Source organism: Mustela nigripes, chromosome 12, assembly GCF_022355385.1.
Source record: "Mustela nigripes isolate SB6536 chromosome 12, MUSNIG.SB6536, whole genome shotgun sequence".
Lineage (NCBI taxonomy): Eukaryota > Metazoa > Chordata > Mammalia > Carnivora > Mustelidae > Mustela > Mustela nigripes.
In genome coordinates this window covers 26,405,187-26,422,055 of record NC_081568.1, presented here as the reverse complement: position 1 = coordinate 26,422,055, position 16,869 = coordinate 26,405,187, and the positions used below count along the sequence as shown (strand labels likewise).

At 44.3% G+C, this 16,869-nt stretch overlaps 1 protein-coding gene across 2 annotated transcripts in view; it reads left to right on the top strand.

Annotated features, from left to right (window-relative positions):
* The window catches only part of ADAMTS12 (ADAM metallopeptidase with thrombospondin type 1 motif 12), a 298,247-nt gene that overhangs the window by 156,969 nt on the left and 124,409 nt on the right, over positions 1–16,869 (top strand). Inside the window, exons 4-6 of one of the 2 annotated variants that reach the window (XM_059416969.1) lie at positions 5,315–5,511; positions 6,207–6,290; positions 9,430–9,587. In XM_059416969.1, the coding sequence (XP_059272952.1) occupies positions 5,315–5,511; positions 6,207–6,290; positions 9,430–9,465 (317 nt within the window). In that variant the 3' untranslated portion in view covers positions 9,466–9,587. Of the gene's footprint in view, positions 1–5,314; positions 5,512–6,206; positions 6,291–9,429; positions 9,588–16,869 lie in introns of those variants that run through there. The other variant, XM_059416968.1, reaches the window with a different exon arrangement.

Genomic DNA, 16,869 nt, shown 5'->3' with positions numbered 1-16,869 from the left:
AGCTCTGCGTGTTGAAATGTTAACGCCTGAATAAGCACACTTCAGTGATTGTGAAACAGTGATTGGTGAGTGAGTCTCCTTAGGGACCTAAAGGTCACTCTGGGGCTGGCTGACGTAGTGACAGAAAGTGTGAGATGTTGAGTTGATCTGTGTTCGCTTCAACATCCACCATCTACCATGAAAGTTACCCATTTTAAAATTTTTTTACATTGTGGTAAAATTGATATAAAATGAAATGTACCATTGTTATTATCAAAGGGTGCATTTCAGGGGCCTCACGTGCACCTGCTTTGTTGCGCGGCCCCAGCCCTCCCTGTCCATCTCCAGAACTGTTTCCATCTTTCTGAACTGAACGTCTCTGCCAGTCAAGCAATAGCTCCTCTTACCACCACCCACCCCGCCCCCGCCCTGGCAGCCCTTGGCAACTGCCATCCTGTTATCTGTCCGTGTGAATCTGACTACTCCAGGTGCCTCAGGTACGTGTAATCATACAGTCTTTGTCTCCTGGTGCCTGGTTATTCCGCTTAGCATAATGTCCCCAAGTTTCATTGATGTAGCAGGTGTCAGGATGCTGAATAACATTCCATCCTACGTAGGTGTATCACCGCATTTTGTTTATCTGCTCATCTCACGAAGGACGGAAAGACACTTTTTATTTTTTTGCAAAGATTTATTTATTTATTTTAAAGAGGGAGCGAGCCTGAGTGGGTGGGGGGAACAGAGGAAGAGAGAGCGAGAGAGAGAGCGAGCGAGAGAGAGAGAGCACAAGAAACTCAAATAGACTGTGCTGAGTTCAGAGCCTGATGTGGGGCTTGATCTCACGACCCTAGAGATCGCCACCTGAGCTGACTGTGCCACCCAGGTGCCCCAGGAAGTCACTTTTTAGAATAAATCTAATAAGTGTTAGTACTATCTGGTTTCTCTCTGTCCCCTTTAAAAAATTGGAAAAAGTAATAGGTAAAATTACTTGCTTCTGAGTGATGCTCCCTTGCTGTTTTGCTCTAGTGTGTGAGGAGCCCAGATATTTTGTAAGGTGAGGGCAGGGATGAGGCAGCCAGGCCAGTTAAAATCATGGCTCTCCCCAGTCGTGAAATTACATAAGCATAACTGAAAACAAGAGGAACTAAGGTTTTCACCTATTAATAAGCATCATATCTTTAGCTGCAAATAAGATGAAGGAAAACAAAATAACACTTGTTACCACTCTGGCCTGTGGCAGGTATGTGCTTGGTGCTCCCACCACATCATAAGGTACTTCTTCCTTATAGCAATTCTGTGAGGCAGACTTTAGACAAATAATTAGAAGACCCTGGATTAATAACCAAGTATCTAGAGCTCTAAACAATTCAGTGCAATAAAAATCCAATGTACAACACATATAATTCTCAACTTTGTAGCAGCCAAGAATAATAATAATAAAAAAAAGAAACAGGTAAAGTTAATTTTAATAATTTTCTTAACCCAAGATATCAGAATATTTATTTCTACACAAAATCAATGTAAATTGTTAATGTGATACTTTATTTTTTTATACTAATTCTTTGAAATCTAGAGTGTGTTGAATCCAAACTACAGTGAGATACCGCCTCACACCAGTCAGAATGGCTAAAATGAACAGCACCAGAAACAACAGGTGTTGGAGAGCATGCAGAGAAAGGGGAACCCTCTTACACTGTTGGTGGGAATGCAAGCTGGTGTGGCCACTCTGGAAAACAACATGGAGGTTCCTCAGAAAATTAAAAATAGAGCTACCCTACGACCCAGCAATCACACTACTAGGTATTTATCCAAAAGATATAAAAATAGTGATCCAAAGGGGCACGTGTGGCTGGTGGGCTACGAATTGTCCTGGGCTTCCCTGGATCGTAATGTTCTTTCCAGTATCCCAGGAAATGAGTCTGTCTGGCTGAGTTCAGTGTCTCCTTTTGTACTTCATGCATCTCTAGTTCCGTGATGGAAATGCTGTTTCCTGTTTTGGAAGCTCTTTGCCACCACATACCTTCATAGAAGAATGGCTGGCTGCTTACCTAGAAGGAGTAATTCCTTTTCTTCCTCCATAATTTTCTATCTTCCCCCATCCTGGTCTCTTTGTCTTCCTTTGGGGAAACAGAAAATGAATGAATAGACGCATTGTGTGAGATCTTTCTTAATAATTATGTCATTTACTGTGTGATTGCTGTTGCTAGGGATGCATTATAGATGGTTGGGGAGAATAACTTTTGGCTACTTGGTTGGAAGGACAAATATTAATGAGAGAACTGGTGAAAAGACTCAGAAAAATGCTGCTGTTAAATTATAAATTGCGAGGAAAATAAAAGTGAAGGGTCTTTTTTTAAAAAAAAATTTTATTTTTTATAAACATATATTTTTATCCCCGGGGGGGAAGGGTCTTCATCACATTTTTTAAAGTTTATTTTTCCAACTATAAAAGTAACATAGAAAACACAATAAAGCAGATAAAAGAAAAAAATTACCCCAAATTACATTTTCTGTTCTGAACTTCTGAGAAATCTGAGAGCTGAAATGGGGAGACCTTATTACTGTGCGGCTTCCCTCATCTGTTGGAGGCAAGAGAGGACCTTCCTCCAGAATAACATTTCCTTCAGCAAACAAAACTTGCCAGATTTCGATGTGTGCACAATTGTTGTTGACATTCTGGTTTGGGGATTGGGGGTTGGAGGTGGGTAGATGTGTTGAGAAAAATATAGAAATTGGAATGAATGAAAGGTGAAGATTAGATTAGACTCACTAGAACCTGAATACTTCTCTTTGTTTTATTTAATGCCCTATGTGACCCTTCAGCCCCACAAATAGATATTAAGTGAAGAAATCCATATACTCGTTCAGACACATACCGCATGTCAGAAGACACCAGGCTCAGTGCTGAGTGTTGAGTTACAGCCCTACTATATTTACAAAATAGTGTATCCAACTTACAAAAATGTTTTTTGTAAAATAGAAAATGTTGCAGAGTGTAGAGTCTCCCTATGTGTTGTAAGAATCTGTTTCCTAGGGGCACCTGGATGGCTCAGTGGGTTAAGCCACTGCCTTCGGCTCAGGTCATGCTCTCAGGGTCCTGGGGTGGAGTCCCACATCGGGCTCTCTGCCTGGCAGAGAGCCTGCTTCTCCTCTCTCTCTGCCTACTTGTGATCTCTCTCTCTCTCTCTCTCTCTTTGTCAAATAAATAAAAATCTTTAAAAAAAAGAAGAAAAATCTGTTTCCTAAATAGTCTAAAGTCACTGAAAGCACTAAATACAGCATTTTTCCTTAGCCCTCTCAGATATCACACATTTGACAAAGTAATTCAAGGGAGGGAGAACTCAGGAAACATGAATTATAATCCCAGGGGACATTATATCTGCTGCAGTCATGGACCACTTTGCTTTTGTGACAAGTGCCAAAAAGAGAGATTGCAATTTGCTTTTTTCTAGTAGAGGTTGCGATGATATTATCATTGTTATGAACCAAAGGTAGGATTTTAACTATTCTCAAATGTAACAAATAAATGGATTTGCTACTTAATTCTCTTAGCTCAAAGCTCTATGTTTCATTTACTTTCCAGCCTGGGTCATCCTGCTGGTCTGGACTGCATCCCCCTGAGGAGGAAGCCTTTCTTTACAAGGGAGACCTGATCTGTGTCTCAGTCATCTGTGTCACTCAGCAGTTATAAATCCCACACGCTTTCTTTCCCTTCTTCATCCTCCGACAGAAATGTACTAATGCATTTCTCCCAATGAAGATCAGCATGGAAGAGGCAGCTAGGGGCAAAAGACAATGAAAAGAACCAAAAATTTAATAATCAACCAAGCAGAATAATGAGTCCCAGTAAGCTGAGACGTTGGTAGGACTCCAATGACAGCCTTTCCTTAGCTTAAGTCAGGAAATGGTGAATAACTGATGCCTTCACCCAAGGCATCATGAAAGGCGTCTTACACAGCCTCTAGGTCCTCAGTGGTGAGTTCTCCATTTCTGAAAGTGTTTAGGAAGAGTTTATTCCTTCACAGTTACATTTTCATGTTGAATCTAGAATTCCACCACCTTATAAATAACTAGCTACCCTTCAGCATACTCTTTCCAAACGCTCTGGATCTTGGGACTTGTAGTTTCAGAGCTCTCATGAATACTTAATGTTCCAGGCTGCATCACTTAGGAAATACAGCTTTTAAGGATTCTTGGCTCAGGAAGGAACTCAGATTAAATGACTGCTGAAGCTTCTTCAGATGATAAGGATCCATCAATCTTAGAGGATCTTATGATTATTGTCGCCCTCGGCCCGCAGGGACGACAATGAGCCTGGTATGGTGTTAATGCTTCATTTCCGTTTATTTAATCAACTTCCTTAGCTTATATACAGCAGGGTGACCAATAAGGGGCCAAGCAATAGGGAGAGCCAATGAGGGTCCTGTTACTATGCTGATTAAATTTGATACAGCCAATAACCATGTCCTCCTTTAGGCGGGCTTCACCAGAAAGTTCATTGTATACTTGCAGCGTATTTTGCTAGCAGTGAGCCAAGCGCCTTCTTGTAATGGCGGGGACTTTCCCGGCTGGAGGCAGTCCCCGACAATTATCTCTCTCTTTTTTCTTTCTTCTTCTTTTTTTTTTTGGAACTACTTCTCTGTGTGTTCTGACCTCACACAGACGGTGAAAGTGAGCAATTGGAAAGGGTTACAGAGCAGACCCGTGTATCCACACTACCTTTTGCCTTCTTGAAGGACATGCAGCTGCCTCTCCAGCTTACACGTTCTCCAGCTGTATGCACGTTTCCTCAGTGGGAGACTACAATGTAGAGTACATGAAAAATGCACGATTTTAGGGCATAGAAAACCTTGGATCTTCTGGACCTTATGGGCTGTGTGACTCTGGGGAAATTATTGAACCAAGCATTTTGAACATAAATTTTCCCATGTGCAAAACAGAGATAGAAGTACATCCCTCATAAACAACTTGGTGTTTTAAAACCTCGTGTTGCTTTGTGCGTAGTAGGCACTGAATAATTTAGAGGAGGAGGAGAAGAAAATGTTTCCAATTTTTATCATAACACCTTTTGATAGTGAGGGACCTGTTTAATGAAATAGGTAATAATTATTTCAAAGAAGTACTTTGAACCTCTCTATAAGGTACAGATTTCCATTATCTTGGTCCTAATCATTCAACTCAGTCCCTTCCTCCATTTCAGACGTGTTTATGAGAACACTGCGTTCCTACATTGTTGAACATAAATTAAACCTACGGCCCTGCATCTTTAAAACATAGGTGGGTAGTACGTGCGAGATACGCAATGTTAGCCCACTGTCTCCTGTTTAATGTTTAGATGGCCTTGCCACCTCCCAGAAGCCGGAGCGTCAGCGAGAGGAGTGGGAGAGGAGCCAGTGGCCCAGGAGAAGCCTGTCTCGGCGGTCCATTAGCAAAGAGCGCTGGGTGGAGACGCTGGTCGTGGCTGACACGAAGATGATTGAGTATCATGGGAGCGACAGCGTTGAGTCCTACATCCTCACCATCATGAACATGGTAAGTCAGACTGTGGGGTAGGGACACACAGCTGGGGACAGGTGTCACCCTCCCAAAATAAGAGAGACCTGTTTCATTCCTTCCATATATATCTGAACCTATTCCCTGGCCAAGTGAGGAAGGATGGAAATTCAGGACCAATTTGTCCTGTCTCTTAAAAAAGTGTATCCTAGGGAAATTTGGAATTGATCACCCATTTTCTGCTAGGTATTTCTCAAGTGACCCAGTCCTTTTAGTTTGAGTTTATCTCACCACTTTATGTGGGTGCACAGATAAGTAAACTCAGGCAAGGAATTAGAATGTGATTTCCTCAAGTTAGTTAGAATTGGAGTAGAGTAAGGACCCCTGATTCCAAAACTCCCTTTTGTATTCTTGATGTTTCTGCCTTCCCAGAGAGAGTATTAGTCCTGTCAAGATGGGGAAATGTATTTTCCTCCAGAAATGATAGTAAAAGAGAGAAAGAACCGGGTCAAGGAAAAAAAGTCGGTCTGTTACCTTAAAAAGGTCGCCTTTCAATATCACAGTGTGGATGGGGCCAGGGGTATCTCTCAATCTTTGTCATACTCCCCCCCAGAATTCCTGACCTCTAAGGCGACATTATTTGAAGTGTATCACAATGCTGTTTTCCCCCCTCCTCTGGCATTTATCACGTATCTATTTCATGTGAGCTAATGGTTTTCCCTTTCTGACTCTAGGTCACTGGGTTGTTCCATAACCCAAGCATCGGCAATGCCATTCACATTGTGGTGGTTCGGCTCATTCTACTTGAGGAAGAAGAGGTAAGGGGAAGTTTCTCTCCACTCTTCTGACCTATATCCTTATACTCCCTACCTTTTTTTAGGACAGCTCTTGATGGACAAGAAAGGGGACACGAGGAAGCTATTTAGAAGCGCCTTGAGAAGGACAGTGATATTTCTATATTATTTTCTTGGGAATTTTGTGCTGTCAGGTGGGAGATGGAGAACATTTCTGGGAGAGACATCATTGGACTCACCTGGTAGTCGTTTAGTCTAGTAACACACAAATCAGATTGACAGCAGTGGCTTAGAATGTCCACAATGAATAAGACTAAATCATGAAATGGTTGTGTGGTTTCAGTAAAAGTTAAGAGGGACATGGACACGTTGAGCCCTTTATCCTGTTTATTTGCCTCTTGCATAATAATATATACCCCTCAACTCTGGGCTGTCTTGTCTCTCTGTCTCTCTAAGATTACCCTTGGAAATGGCATCTGCTCTCGGAGGCTCACATGTCTTTTACGTGGTGAGACTCGGTGGTTACCTCAAACCCAGACCTCTTCCTTACTTTCACTCCAGACTCCCATCCTGCTGCTTCCTTGCCATGTCTCCCTGGGTGTGTCGGAGCCCACCCAAACTTGCAAACTCAGTTAGCCCACAGCGGCATTCCTGATGGCTGCCTGTCCAGATCATCTCAACTCTGCCACCACCCAGGCTCCAACCCTCCCTGTTACCCACCTCGGTAACCACATACAGGCCTAGGAGTCATTCTCGAATCCTCCTTTCCTTCTCTTCCACATTCAACAGCAGGGTCTGCAATGCTACCTTCAAGAAGTTCTGGAACATACACGGCCCCCTTCAGCCTCATGGCGTAGGCACTTATGGTTCCCAATGCCCAAAACACCCGTCCCTTGGCTCTGCTGATGGCTGGCTTGTTCTCTGGCACCTGTCAGACCAATCTGTTCAAATGCTGCTTCTCCAGAGAAGTCCCAGTGACCATCCAACTCAAAGCCAACCCCACTTGCTGTTCTCCATCACAGAATAAAGTTTTCTTCCTTTATTTGTACTTCTTGCACAGTTCATTGCTCTTCTGTATATTTGTTTACTCTTCTCTTGGCTGTCTTAGCCACCATCACGATGTAAATTCCTTCTTTATTCTTGGCTGTATCCCCAGCACCTCACACAGTGCCTGGGTCATGAATGAATGAAGTGACATTCAATGAAGGCATGAACCCTCCAACCTGGTGAAATGCCTTTGCAATCTACTGACCTTACCCAGCAGTGACACATGTGAAGAATAGCCTCATTCAAGTCTGCCTCTTCAAGAAACCTGAGGTTAGAAGGCTCCAGGCAGGATTTACTGTTTTCTGGCCCTTCCTGCTCAGAAGACGGAAAAACAATAATATCCAGACTCTGGATCCATTTTCCTTTTTCTTTCCCTTTCTATGCTCTACTTCCTGAATCACTGAAGGCATACATTGGGTATCTTGGAATACTGACAGGTGTATTATTTTCCTTCCTGTGAACCTTTTGTTATGAAAATTTTTCTAAGACTTAGAAACCAAGCCAGACAAAAGCTATGTATCTTTTCAATGTCTAACATGACCTGTCTGACTCTACGGGAATGCAATTTTGTCTGATTATTACGTGCTATTGAGTGGGTCCTAGACACAATAAAGTTAGGTATGAACATGCAGAAAACTGACAGGGTACAAATGGTTTTTGTCTAGAAGAGGTAAAAATCATTCGTGTCTAATAGAGAAGATAACTCTGAAGGTTGCAGTTTTATTGGCCTGTTGACTAATTTTGTATCTAATTTAGTAATCTGATTCCAGCATTTTTTCTTTATAGTTTCACCAGCTAAAGTGGCATCACTTTCCTGTATCTGTCTTTAAACCAGCTTGGACATCTTGTCTATCTTCTTATTAATCAGTTAAATACATCCCTAACATGTTCACTGTATATTTTTTTATGAGAATTACATTTTTTTTAGCTTTGTAAGAGTTATACTTTGATACTTTGGAAGACAAATATCCACTATTGTGTAATACTCTCTCCTATATGCATGCTTCACTGCAGAATGTGCAGAAGTTTAGGGTTTTCAGACCAAAAAAAAAAAAAAAAAAAAAAAAAAAAAAAAAAACATTTCCCCTCTGCAGTCCCTGTGGTAGTGCTAGTCAGATGTCAAAGTGTGCCTTCTGTGGATCAGGCCCCTGAGAACTCCCCATCTCTCCCCCCTCAGGGAACAGTGCCACTTGGAGACTGTGGAAGTCTCCTGATCAGATGTGGGGGGCACCAAATATTGGGCGGCCCAGTTGGATGGAGGCCAGCAGTGTAGACAGTGGAAGAATTCACTTGAGACAGAACAAAAAAGATAAAAGTGTACAGAAACTCCTGTCAAGGAGCAGCAGGAAGGACAGCAAGGGAGAGACTGTCCACCACGAGACAGTGTGGGGGGCTGTAGTTAAGGAGGAAGCAGAGGAGGAATGGGAACATAAGAAATTTTTCTTTTTTGGTAACCCTGTCTGTGTTCAGTTACCTCTTGGTCAGCTGGGGCTTATGGGTCACCTATTGGGCCTGGCTGTATTTGAGGGATGGGGTGTTGCTGTAGGTTCTCTTACCTTAGGTATGTTTCCATTGTTCAGATTGGTTGCCTAGAAGCAATCTCAACAGAATCCCTTGAAAGAACTTGATTGGCAGTTACCTCTCTGACTCCCTCACAGTAATATTGTTTTTCTTCTTCCTGTTCTCATTTTGCAAGAGGAGAGGCACAAAAAGATTTGCTAAAAAAATGAAAACCATGACTGTCTTCCTTTTACTTGCCAAATCAAATACTTTGATACTTTGGAAGACAAATATCCACTATTGTGTAATAGTCTCTCTTATATGCATGCTTCACTGTAGAATGTGCAGAAGTTTAGGGTTTTCAGACAAAAAAAAAAAAAAAAAAAAAAAAAAAAAAAAAGCCAAGGAAAAACCTTTCCCCTCTGCAGTCCCTGTGGTAGTGCTAGTCAGATGTCAAAGTGTGCCTTCTGTGGATCAGGCCCCTGAGAACTCCACATCTCTCCTTCAACCAAGCTCACATAGACTCTCCATGTGATACAAGGTCCATAATTGGACAAGAGAATTGCTGTCTCATCAAAGAGCTACAATTTGCAGTTCTCATTTTCTTGATTCCCAGATCATGACTCAAGCTATTCTTCACGTCCTTGACTAACGAGCAGCCCCAACCACAACGAGCAACTGTGATTCCAGCCCTGACATCAGGGTAGCAGCCAGAGGCAGAAAGTACAGTGTGAAGTACTGGGAGGGACTCCTTTGAGCAAGGGGACCTGATTCTAGTCTCACTTTGCACTCATCCAGAAGATCACTTGGAAGAAGTGACATCATTGCCTCATACACCGTTTTTCTCCATCTGTAATTCAAAAGAGAATTATGGTATATTAACTGTATGTCAAACACTATGTTGGTTTCTGAGGATACAAATACGAGTATAAGTCTCATTTCCTGATTGTGAGATGCTTCAACTCTGATGCCCAAAAGCACAAAATAGAAAATTTCAAACTGAGTTGTCATGAGTATAATAAATAAATAAATAAATAAGCATCCAGTCTAGGGAAGGCTAAGGTGGGTTTTAGAGGATGAGAAAGAATTAACTTGTGAGGAAGAACATTACAGGTAGAGGGACCTGCATGGTGCCTTTTGAGCATGTAAACTAGCATCTTACACATGAGGACACATCACTGTACACATCACTGATAATGAACCTCCAAAAGGGGGGCTGAGTACACCTGGCTGTGCACAGAGGAGACAGTGGACTATGCAGGAGGCAGGAGAAAAGATTGTGGGTCCCCATCTGCCCTGCTCCATGCACACCTGGTCTTGTTGCACACTGGGTCTCTCTGCTGGCATCATCACTGTTCTAGTTGTGGAAGTCAGAGATCCAGAAACATCCATGACACCTCCCTTTCCCACCCCTCATATCCAGTCCATCAGTAGGTATTGCCAATTTTATCTGACCATCTGCATTTCTATCACTCAAATTCAAGATGGAGTCCTCTCTTCCTTGGGCTACAGTTGTGTTTACTTTGGTCTACTTGGATTCCTTTCAATCTCATTTTCTCATTGCAGCCAAAAGGTAATCCAGTCATATCCCCCCTTCCTGGCACCCACTCTCCAATCCCCATCCCTGGATTAAAGTGCTTTTAGAAAATCACTAAAAGAATTAGTGCTTTTCTAATTCCCTCTCTCATCCTTACCATGCCCCTCTTGCCTTTGGAATAGAACAGTAGTCTTCTCTTCATGGTGTCTCCTGCCATGGTCTTGTTGCCTGGACTGTCTTTGCTGGGTTGACACCTTAATCCTTCAGATAGCAGCTCCAGAGTCAGTTCACTGGGGAAGCCTTCCTTGACCTTCCTGCCCAGCAAGATTCTATCATATAACTTCATAATTATATGATTGTGAAATTCTCCTCCATAGCACATATCACACTTGTAATTTCACAACTTTTGGTTTGATAGCCTCCCTTCATTAGTATGTAGGGCTGAAGGCCGAGGCTGGGTTTGGTGTTGCTCACCACCTAGTCCTATGGGTACATAATACATAAGGGAAAGTGAGTATGTGAAGTCAGCAGTCAGAGGGCAAAGATGAGGGTCAGCCATGGCCACGGTCATGAAAAGTCTTGTAAAGGGATAGAGCCCATATAAAGGGATGTGGGTCTCATTCTAGGGGAGCCTCGGGTGGTTCCAAACTGAGGGATAATATGGAGAGAAAGGCATTAGAGAGATGGTTCTAGGGCTCCGTGGAAAGTGATATGAGGTGGGCAAGCTGAGGCAGGCCCAGCTGGTAGGTCCTCCATTATGCCTAAGAAAAACTCCCGTCTTTCTTATTCTAATCACATCTGACAGCTGACATCATTTTGGTCTTCATTTCCTATGGTGGGTTCAAGAGAATTTCTGGTTAATAAAGTACAGAAATTCTGTAATTTTCTATAGCGTGGAAAAACCACTCTGGATTGTCATTGCACTTTGAGATAAAGCCAGGATAATCAGACATAATACTCAATTTGGAGCATTCTAGAGACTTCCTCAAAGACTAGGTGGTCATATTTCAGACCAGGGGAAACTGAGGTACCCAAAACCATGCACTGGAAAGACCTGTCAGGCATACTGAGACATCGTGGGCTGTGAAATCAACAAGTAGCTTCAGAGAGGAGGCAGTGTGCTCTCATTCCTGTCCTGCCTCCCTCCAGCCCTGAATCAAACGCTCGTTTTCCTGCGCTCATTTTCCTGTTATGACCCTCATCCTATCCTTTGAACTTTTCATTCTCCCTCAAAGACTTGGACACAGACTTGGCCTCAAGCCCTTTGCGCTTTAGACCAATTCATTCAATGGCCTCCCTGTTCCCCTTTTGGGCCAGAGGTTAAGGATAGGATGACTCCCCTCCTTCCCATTCCTGTGAGCAGGGAGAGTTTCCCATTTATCATTAGTCCCTCCCCTTGCAAGCTGTAGGAGCTTGGGTAAGTTATATAACCTCCATTCTTTATTTTAAAACGGGGAGAATCATATCTACTTCCTAGGGTTGCTGTGAGAACCAGACATGTGAATTCCCGCATTAGTGAGCGTAGTATCTGGCTCCCAGAAACCAGTGGGTAAACATTACTTCCCATCGTCCCCTCTGAGGTCCTACCACAACCCCGTAAATTTGTTGCTGGTATGCTCATTTCACAGAATTGTGCAGAATTGTTGAAGGAAAACAAAATTGGCAGGACAAGATTAGGATGTGAAGTATGAGACTTCTTCTAAGAACAGGCTAGAAAGAAAACAGGGATGGCAGTGAGCTGGGATGAGCCCGGATGTGCCATCTGGGACAGAGCCTGAGGGCAGCAGGCTGGCTTGATTAGCAGCCGGTGGGCTGATAGGCAGGGAGTTGGCGACTGTTTTCACAGAGAATGAATTTCCCTCTTGGTCTCACAGTGATTTAAGGTTGGGTTCCCTTTTGTGAGACTCTGGAGTTAAAAAGTCTGTTAGTTTTGGGAATTCAGGGTGGTGATTTCCCCTGCCCCCTCCTTGAGAATTTTTAGATCGTTAATGACCTATAAAATTGTGGCTCTTTCAGGATCAGTGTCAAAAATACTGGCAGAGAATTTGTATACTCATCACCTTTATTTTTTTTTCCCAGTTTCTGCATTGTTATTTTTTCTTTATCTTTTTTTTTTCATTTTATTTTATTTTATTTCTTTTCAGTGTTCCAAGATTCATTGTTTATGCATCACACCCAGTGCTGCATGCAATCCGTGCCCTCCTTAATACCCACGACCAGGCTCACCCAACCCCCCAACCCTCTCCCCTCCAAAACCCTGTTTGTTTCTCAGAGTCCACAGTCTCTCATGGTTTGTTTCCCCCTCTGATTTCCCCCAACTCACTCATCACTTTTTTAAATCAAGAATCTTTCCCTCTGGTAGGGCACGTGGGTGGCTCAGTTGGTTAAGCATCTGCCTTTGGCTCAGGTCATGATCCCAGGGTCCCGGGAGCCTGCTTCTCCCTCTCCCTCTGCATCTTCCCACTGCTTGTGCGCTCGCACGCTCTCTCTCAATTGAGTAAATAAAATCTTTAAAGAAAAAAAAAATGAATTCTTTCCACTGATCGAGGAGTTATTCCTTAGTTTTCATGTAAAGCTTTGTACTGCTTTCCCTTCTCTGCGTCATCTCTTTTTTTCTGAGGAACCTAAGCCTGGCTGGCAGAGAATAATCACCTTATGTATTGAATCCCAAGCTCTACTGGCAATTCTCAAGGAAATTGATACAAGATTTTTTTTTTTTCATTATAAAGGGAGCTTATCCAGAGAGAACAATTTATAGTAAAAGCCACATTTTGCAAAATCATTTCTTCTCTCCCATTGGGGCTGTTTCTGTGCGCGGTTGCTGATTTCCTTGACGTCTTCTTGCGCTCCTTTGTCCTTCGGTGTCACGTACCCAAATGAGTAGGGAAGGGGAAGTGGGGAGTGCATTGGACTCACTTAAGAAAATGAGATGAGAAAAAAAATAAAACCAACAGTGGAAGAACAAAAAGGAAAAGCTATTTTTCAGGGGCAACATCAGTATGGTTGGGGATTTGTCTTGATAAGCTCAAATAATTACGAGGGTGCTTCACGAAACACGTGTAGTCCAAGTCTCCCCAAATTTGGGGAGCCAGCATGACCCCCCTGCAGTTCTTTTGCAACAGGGACACTCTCAGGGCATGTGGTATTGAGGCAAAGCTCATTAATGCCTCTTGAGGCTTCTGTGTTCAAAGGCATTCAAGAAACTAAAAGGGTAAATGTTTCCTGGATTTAGCTTTTACGAGACTTGGAGATTAAGAGGCCAAGGGGGCAGAGAAAAATTGTACTCACTTAAAACCTGCCTGCAGAATCGTGACAGTTAGTAGAGAAGTATTAAGGTATCCTGATGACCTTGTCACTGAAAATGTGTTAAATGCCACATATTGCAGGTGGAAGTTCTACACAGCGGGGAGGTACCTAGCCACAAATGATCAGCGCCTTAGTTCCTTGTGCACTAGCTTTGTTTAAAAAAAAAAAAAAAAAAAGCAAAAATTGACAAAAGCACTAGAGGAGGCTCCAGGCCCTAACATTTCGTTCCTCTCTTCAGTGACTAACCCCCAGGTTATTCCAGAATTGCTCTTGTAGGCGTGATGGGACGGGGGAAGAATCCTCCCCGTGGCTGCCATCCACGTTTCTGCTCCTTCTCCTCTCCTTCCCTCCCTCTGCCAGTGGTCCCACTGCTCGCTTATCTCGACAACCTCGCAGGTCCAGCCCATGTGGAGACAGTTCAGCCTCAGCTGTCAGGGATCCTGACTGCTGGGTCCCTGTTCTCCCTTCTCGTCCTTATTGCTGTCAAGAGTTATACAGAGTCTTAGATTAGAGCAAGGCTCACCAGCTCTCCGGCCGTGCTTCCGTGGATATGATGCTGGGAGATGGCGTGAGCCTTCCAGGTAGGGATGGAGGACTTTCCTCCTCACAACACGACACAGCACAGCACAACACAGCACGAGCTCGAGCTTCATGTCTGCGGCTGCCCCTCTTGTCCCTTTGCTGTGGAGACAGGGGCAGCCCAGGTGGATGCTGGGCACATAGTGGGCTTCATCTCGGCTGAGGAGTTCCAACCCAAGGAAACATCAGCCCTTCGGAGGTGCCTGGGAGCAAGCCTGTCAGCTTGTGCCCTAGAGGGAGCCATTATCCTGGACAGTGAAGAAATCTGCCCTCTTCCCTGGAGGGGAACACTGACTCAGTACTCCAAGTCTGTTTCTACACAACATCCTTGGAGAAAGACAAAAGCTGTTGGTGTCTTTGCTCAGATGACTTGAAGAAACATGAGAGAGCCACGTGGACCTGCTGCCCAGCAGTTCCTACCACAGGCACCAGGATTATTATGACAGATGTTCGTTGTTCTGTTCTTATACTTCTGACCCCTTACCTTCCGCCTCCCTAAGCCACAGGAGATCTTGCCTCTTCACTGACTCACCACGAAGCCTTGTCCCCATGGGTGCTGCACTTTTGTCCAGCACAGTGGGCGTCTTCTTCACTTTTTCTCCATTCCTGGCGGGGGTGGTGTGCGGCCCCGGGGTGGGGTGTACACCTGCTGTGTGTCAGGCTTGTGCAGGGCTGAAGCGAGTAGGGAAATAAGCCTCAGTCCTTGTGCTGAAAAGAACTGAGGAGGAAAACGGGCCCACGGTCTGGCCATTCTAACCCCAGGCAGCAAGTACTGTGAGCCAGCGGGGCGCGAGATAAACGGGTGCGAACATAATCCAGAATGAGGTCAGGGAAGGCTTCCTGGAAATGCTCAGATTGAGTCTCAAAGGACTGATGCTGGGTAGGTTGAAGGGGTAAGAGAGGGGAGGAAGGCATTCTAGGTAGAGAAGCGGCTTGAAGAAAGCAAGGTAAAGGGGTGCCTGGGTGGCTCGTCGATTAACGGTTTGACTCTTGGTTTCGGCTCAGGTCACGATCCCAGGGTCATGAGATAGAGCCCCACATTGGACTCTGTGTGCAGCAGGGAGTCTGCTTGAGATTCTCTTCCTTCCTCTCTTCCTCCCCTTCTTCCCTTCTCCCCACTCTCTCTCTCTAAAATAAAAATATATATATATATATATGTATATATATATATTTTTTTTTAAAGAAAGGTAGAAAGAGCATGGTATATGGCATGACGGGGGTGGGGGATATCAACTGTTTGAATGTTGCTGGGACATGCGCTGTGAGGCTGCAGATGAAGGGAGAGCCTCCTGGAGGTCACACTCCGAGGGGTCTTGAGTCCTGGGTCATAATATGGGCAGACTTTGGTTTTGACCAGATCGGTCTGGCACCAGCCTGGAGAATGGATTTAAGAACAAGGAAGAAAGGAGAAGAGTTATGAGATGATGTGAGCAAAAGCCAGGCATGAAATGAAGAGGGTGTCAGCTCGGGCAGCTGGGAGTGAAGAAGGAGGCGAGGTCGACTAGCAGCACACGAGGACAGATGGGGACGCCAGATGCAGAGGGAGAGAAGACCACCAGGAGGACGTTGGGGTTTCGAGACGAGGCTGCTAAGCTCATGGTGTTTCAGCTGAGAGGAAGCAGGAAGAAGAGCAGGTGAATATTGTCGGGGGAGGACTCTGGGGATGCTGAGTTGGGGGGTCCTCTGGTGCCAGCTAGAAGGTGCCCATCACGAGATTTGAGTGCATGAGTTTGCCCTCTAGGAGAGGTTTGGGGTGAGATCTAGATTGGAGAGTCAGGGGCATACAGATGATCTCCCCCAATCTGACTGTGATCGAGAGTGAACTAAGCTGTGAGCCCAAGGAAGGCTGAAGAAGAAGAGCCTGTAGAGGGGCCTGAGAAGTGGTCAGAGGGCAGGAGGAAGATGAGGAGCTGGGGGTCTCAGAAGCAGAGGGTTTCTTTCTGTGTTTGTCTCCTCCCCAGGGTGGGAGTGTGACCTCGGGGAATAGAAAAAAGTCAGAGTCATTCGTTGGCTAACTGATAAATCATTCCAGTTATTCAAGCAATAAGTTTAGAGAAGTTTTCAACAGTTTGGAAGCCACTCGTCCTGGATGCGTAGCTGCAAACCTGGAATGAAAGCCCAACTCTGCCAACCGCTGCTGTGTGGCTTGGCTAAGATGGTGCCCTTCTCTGGCCTGGGTTTCCTCACTGTTGAAGTGAGAAGATTGGATGCATAAAACCTAAGACCCTTCAGGGAAATGGGCCCTTAGTAATGATGGGAAAATTGGAGGTAGTGTTCCTGCTGCAACATCTGGAAAAGGACTCTGCTTTCCTCAGGATGAAGAAGAGGTGTCCTTGTGGACACTGAATTTGGCTCAGGTACTGGGGAGAGTGGAAGTTAGTAAACATTCCCTTTTCTTTAAATGAACGTTCATGGATTGGTATCTAAGTCTTACAAAATGGTGAGTCTCGCCAATATTGGAGCTAAAATTGAGTTTTCCGATCTGGTGGTTTCCCATCTTGAGCTGTGTGCCCCACCAGGGCCTTTGTGAATCAAAGGAGAACATTCTAAGATGGGATTCTTCTGCTTCTGTGTATTTATGGCTACGTAGGGAACTTAACTGACACTTTTGTGTGGGTGTGTGAGTGTGTGGGG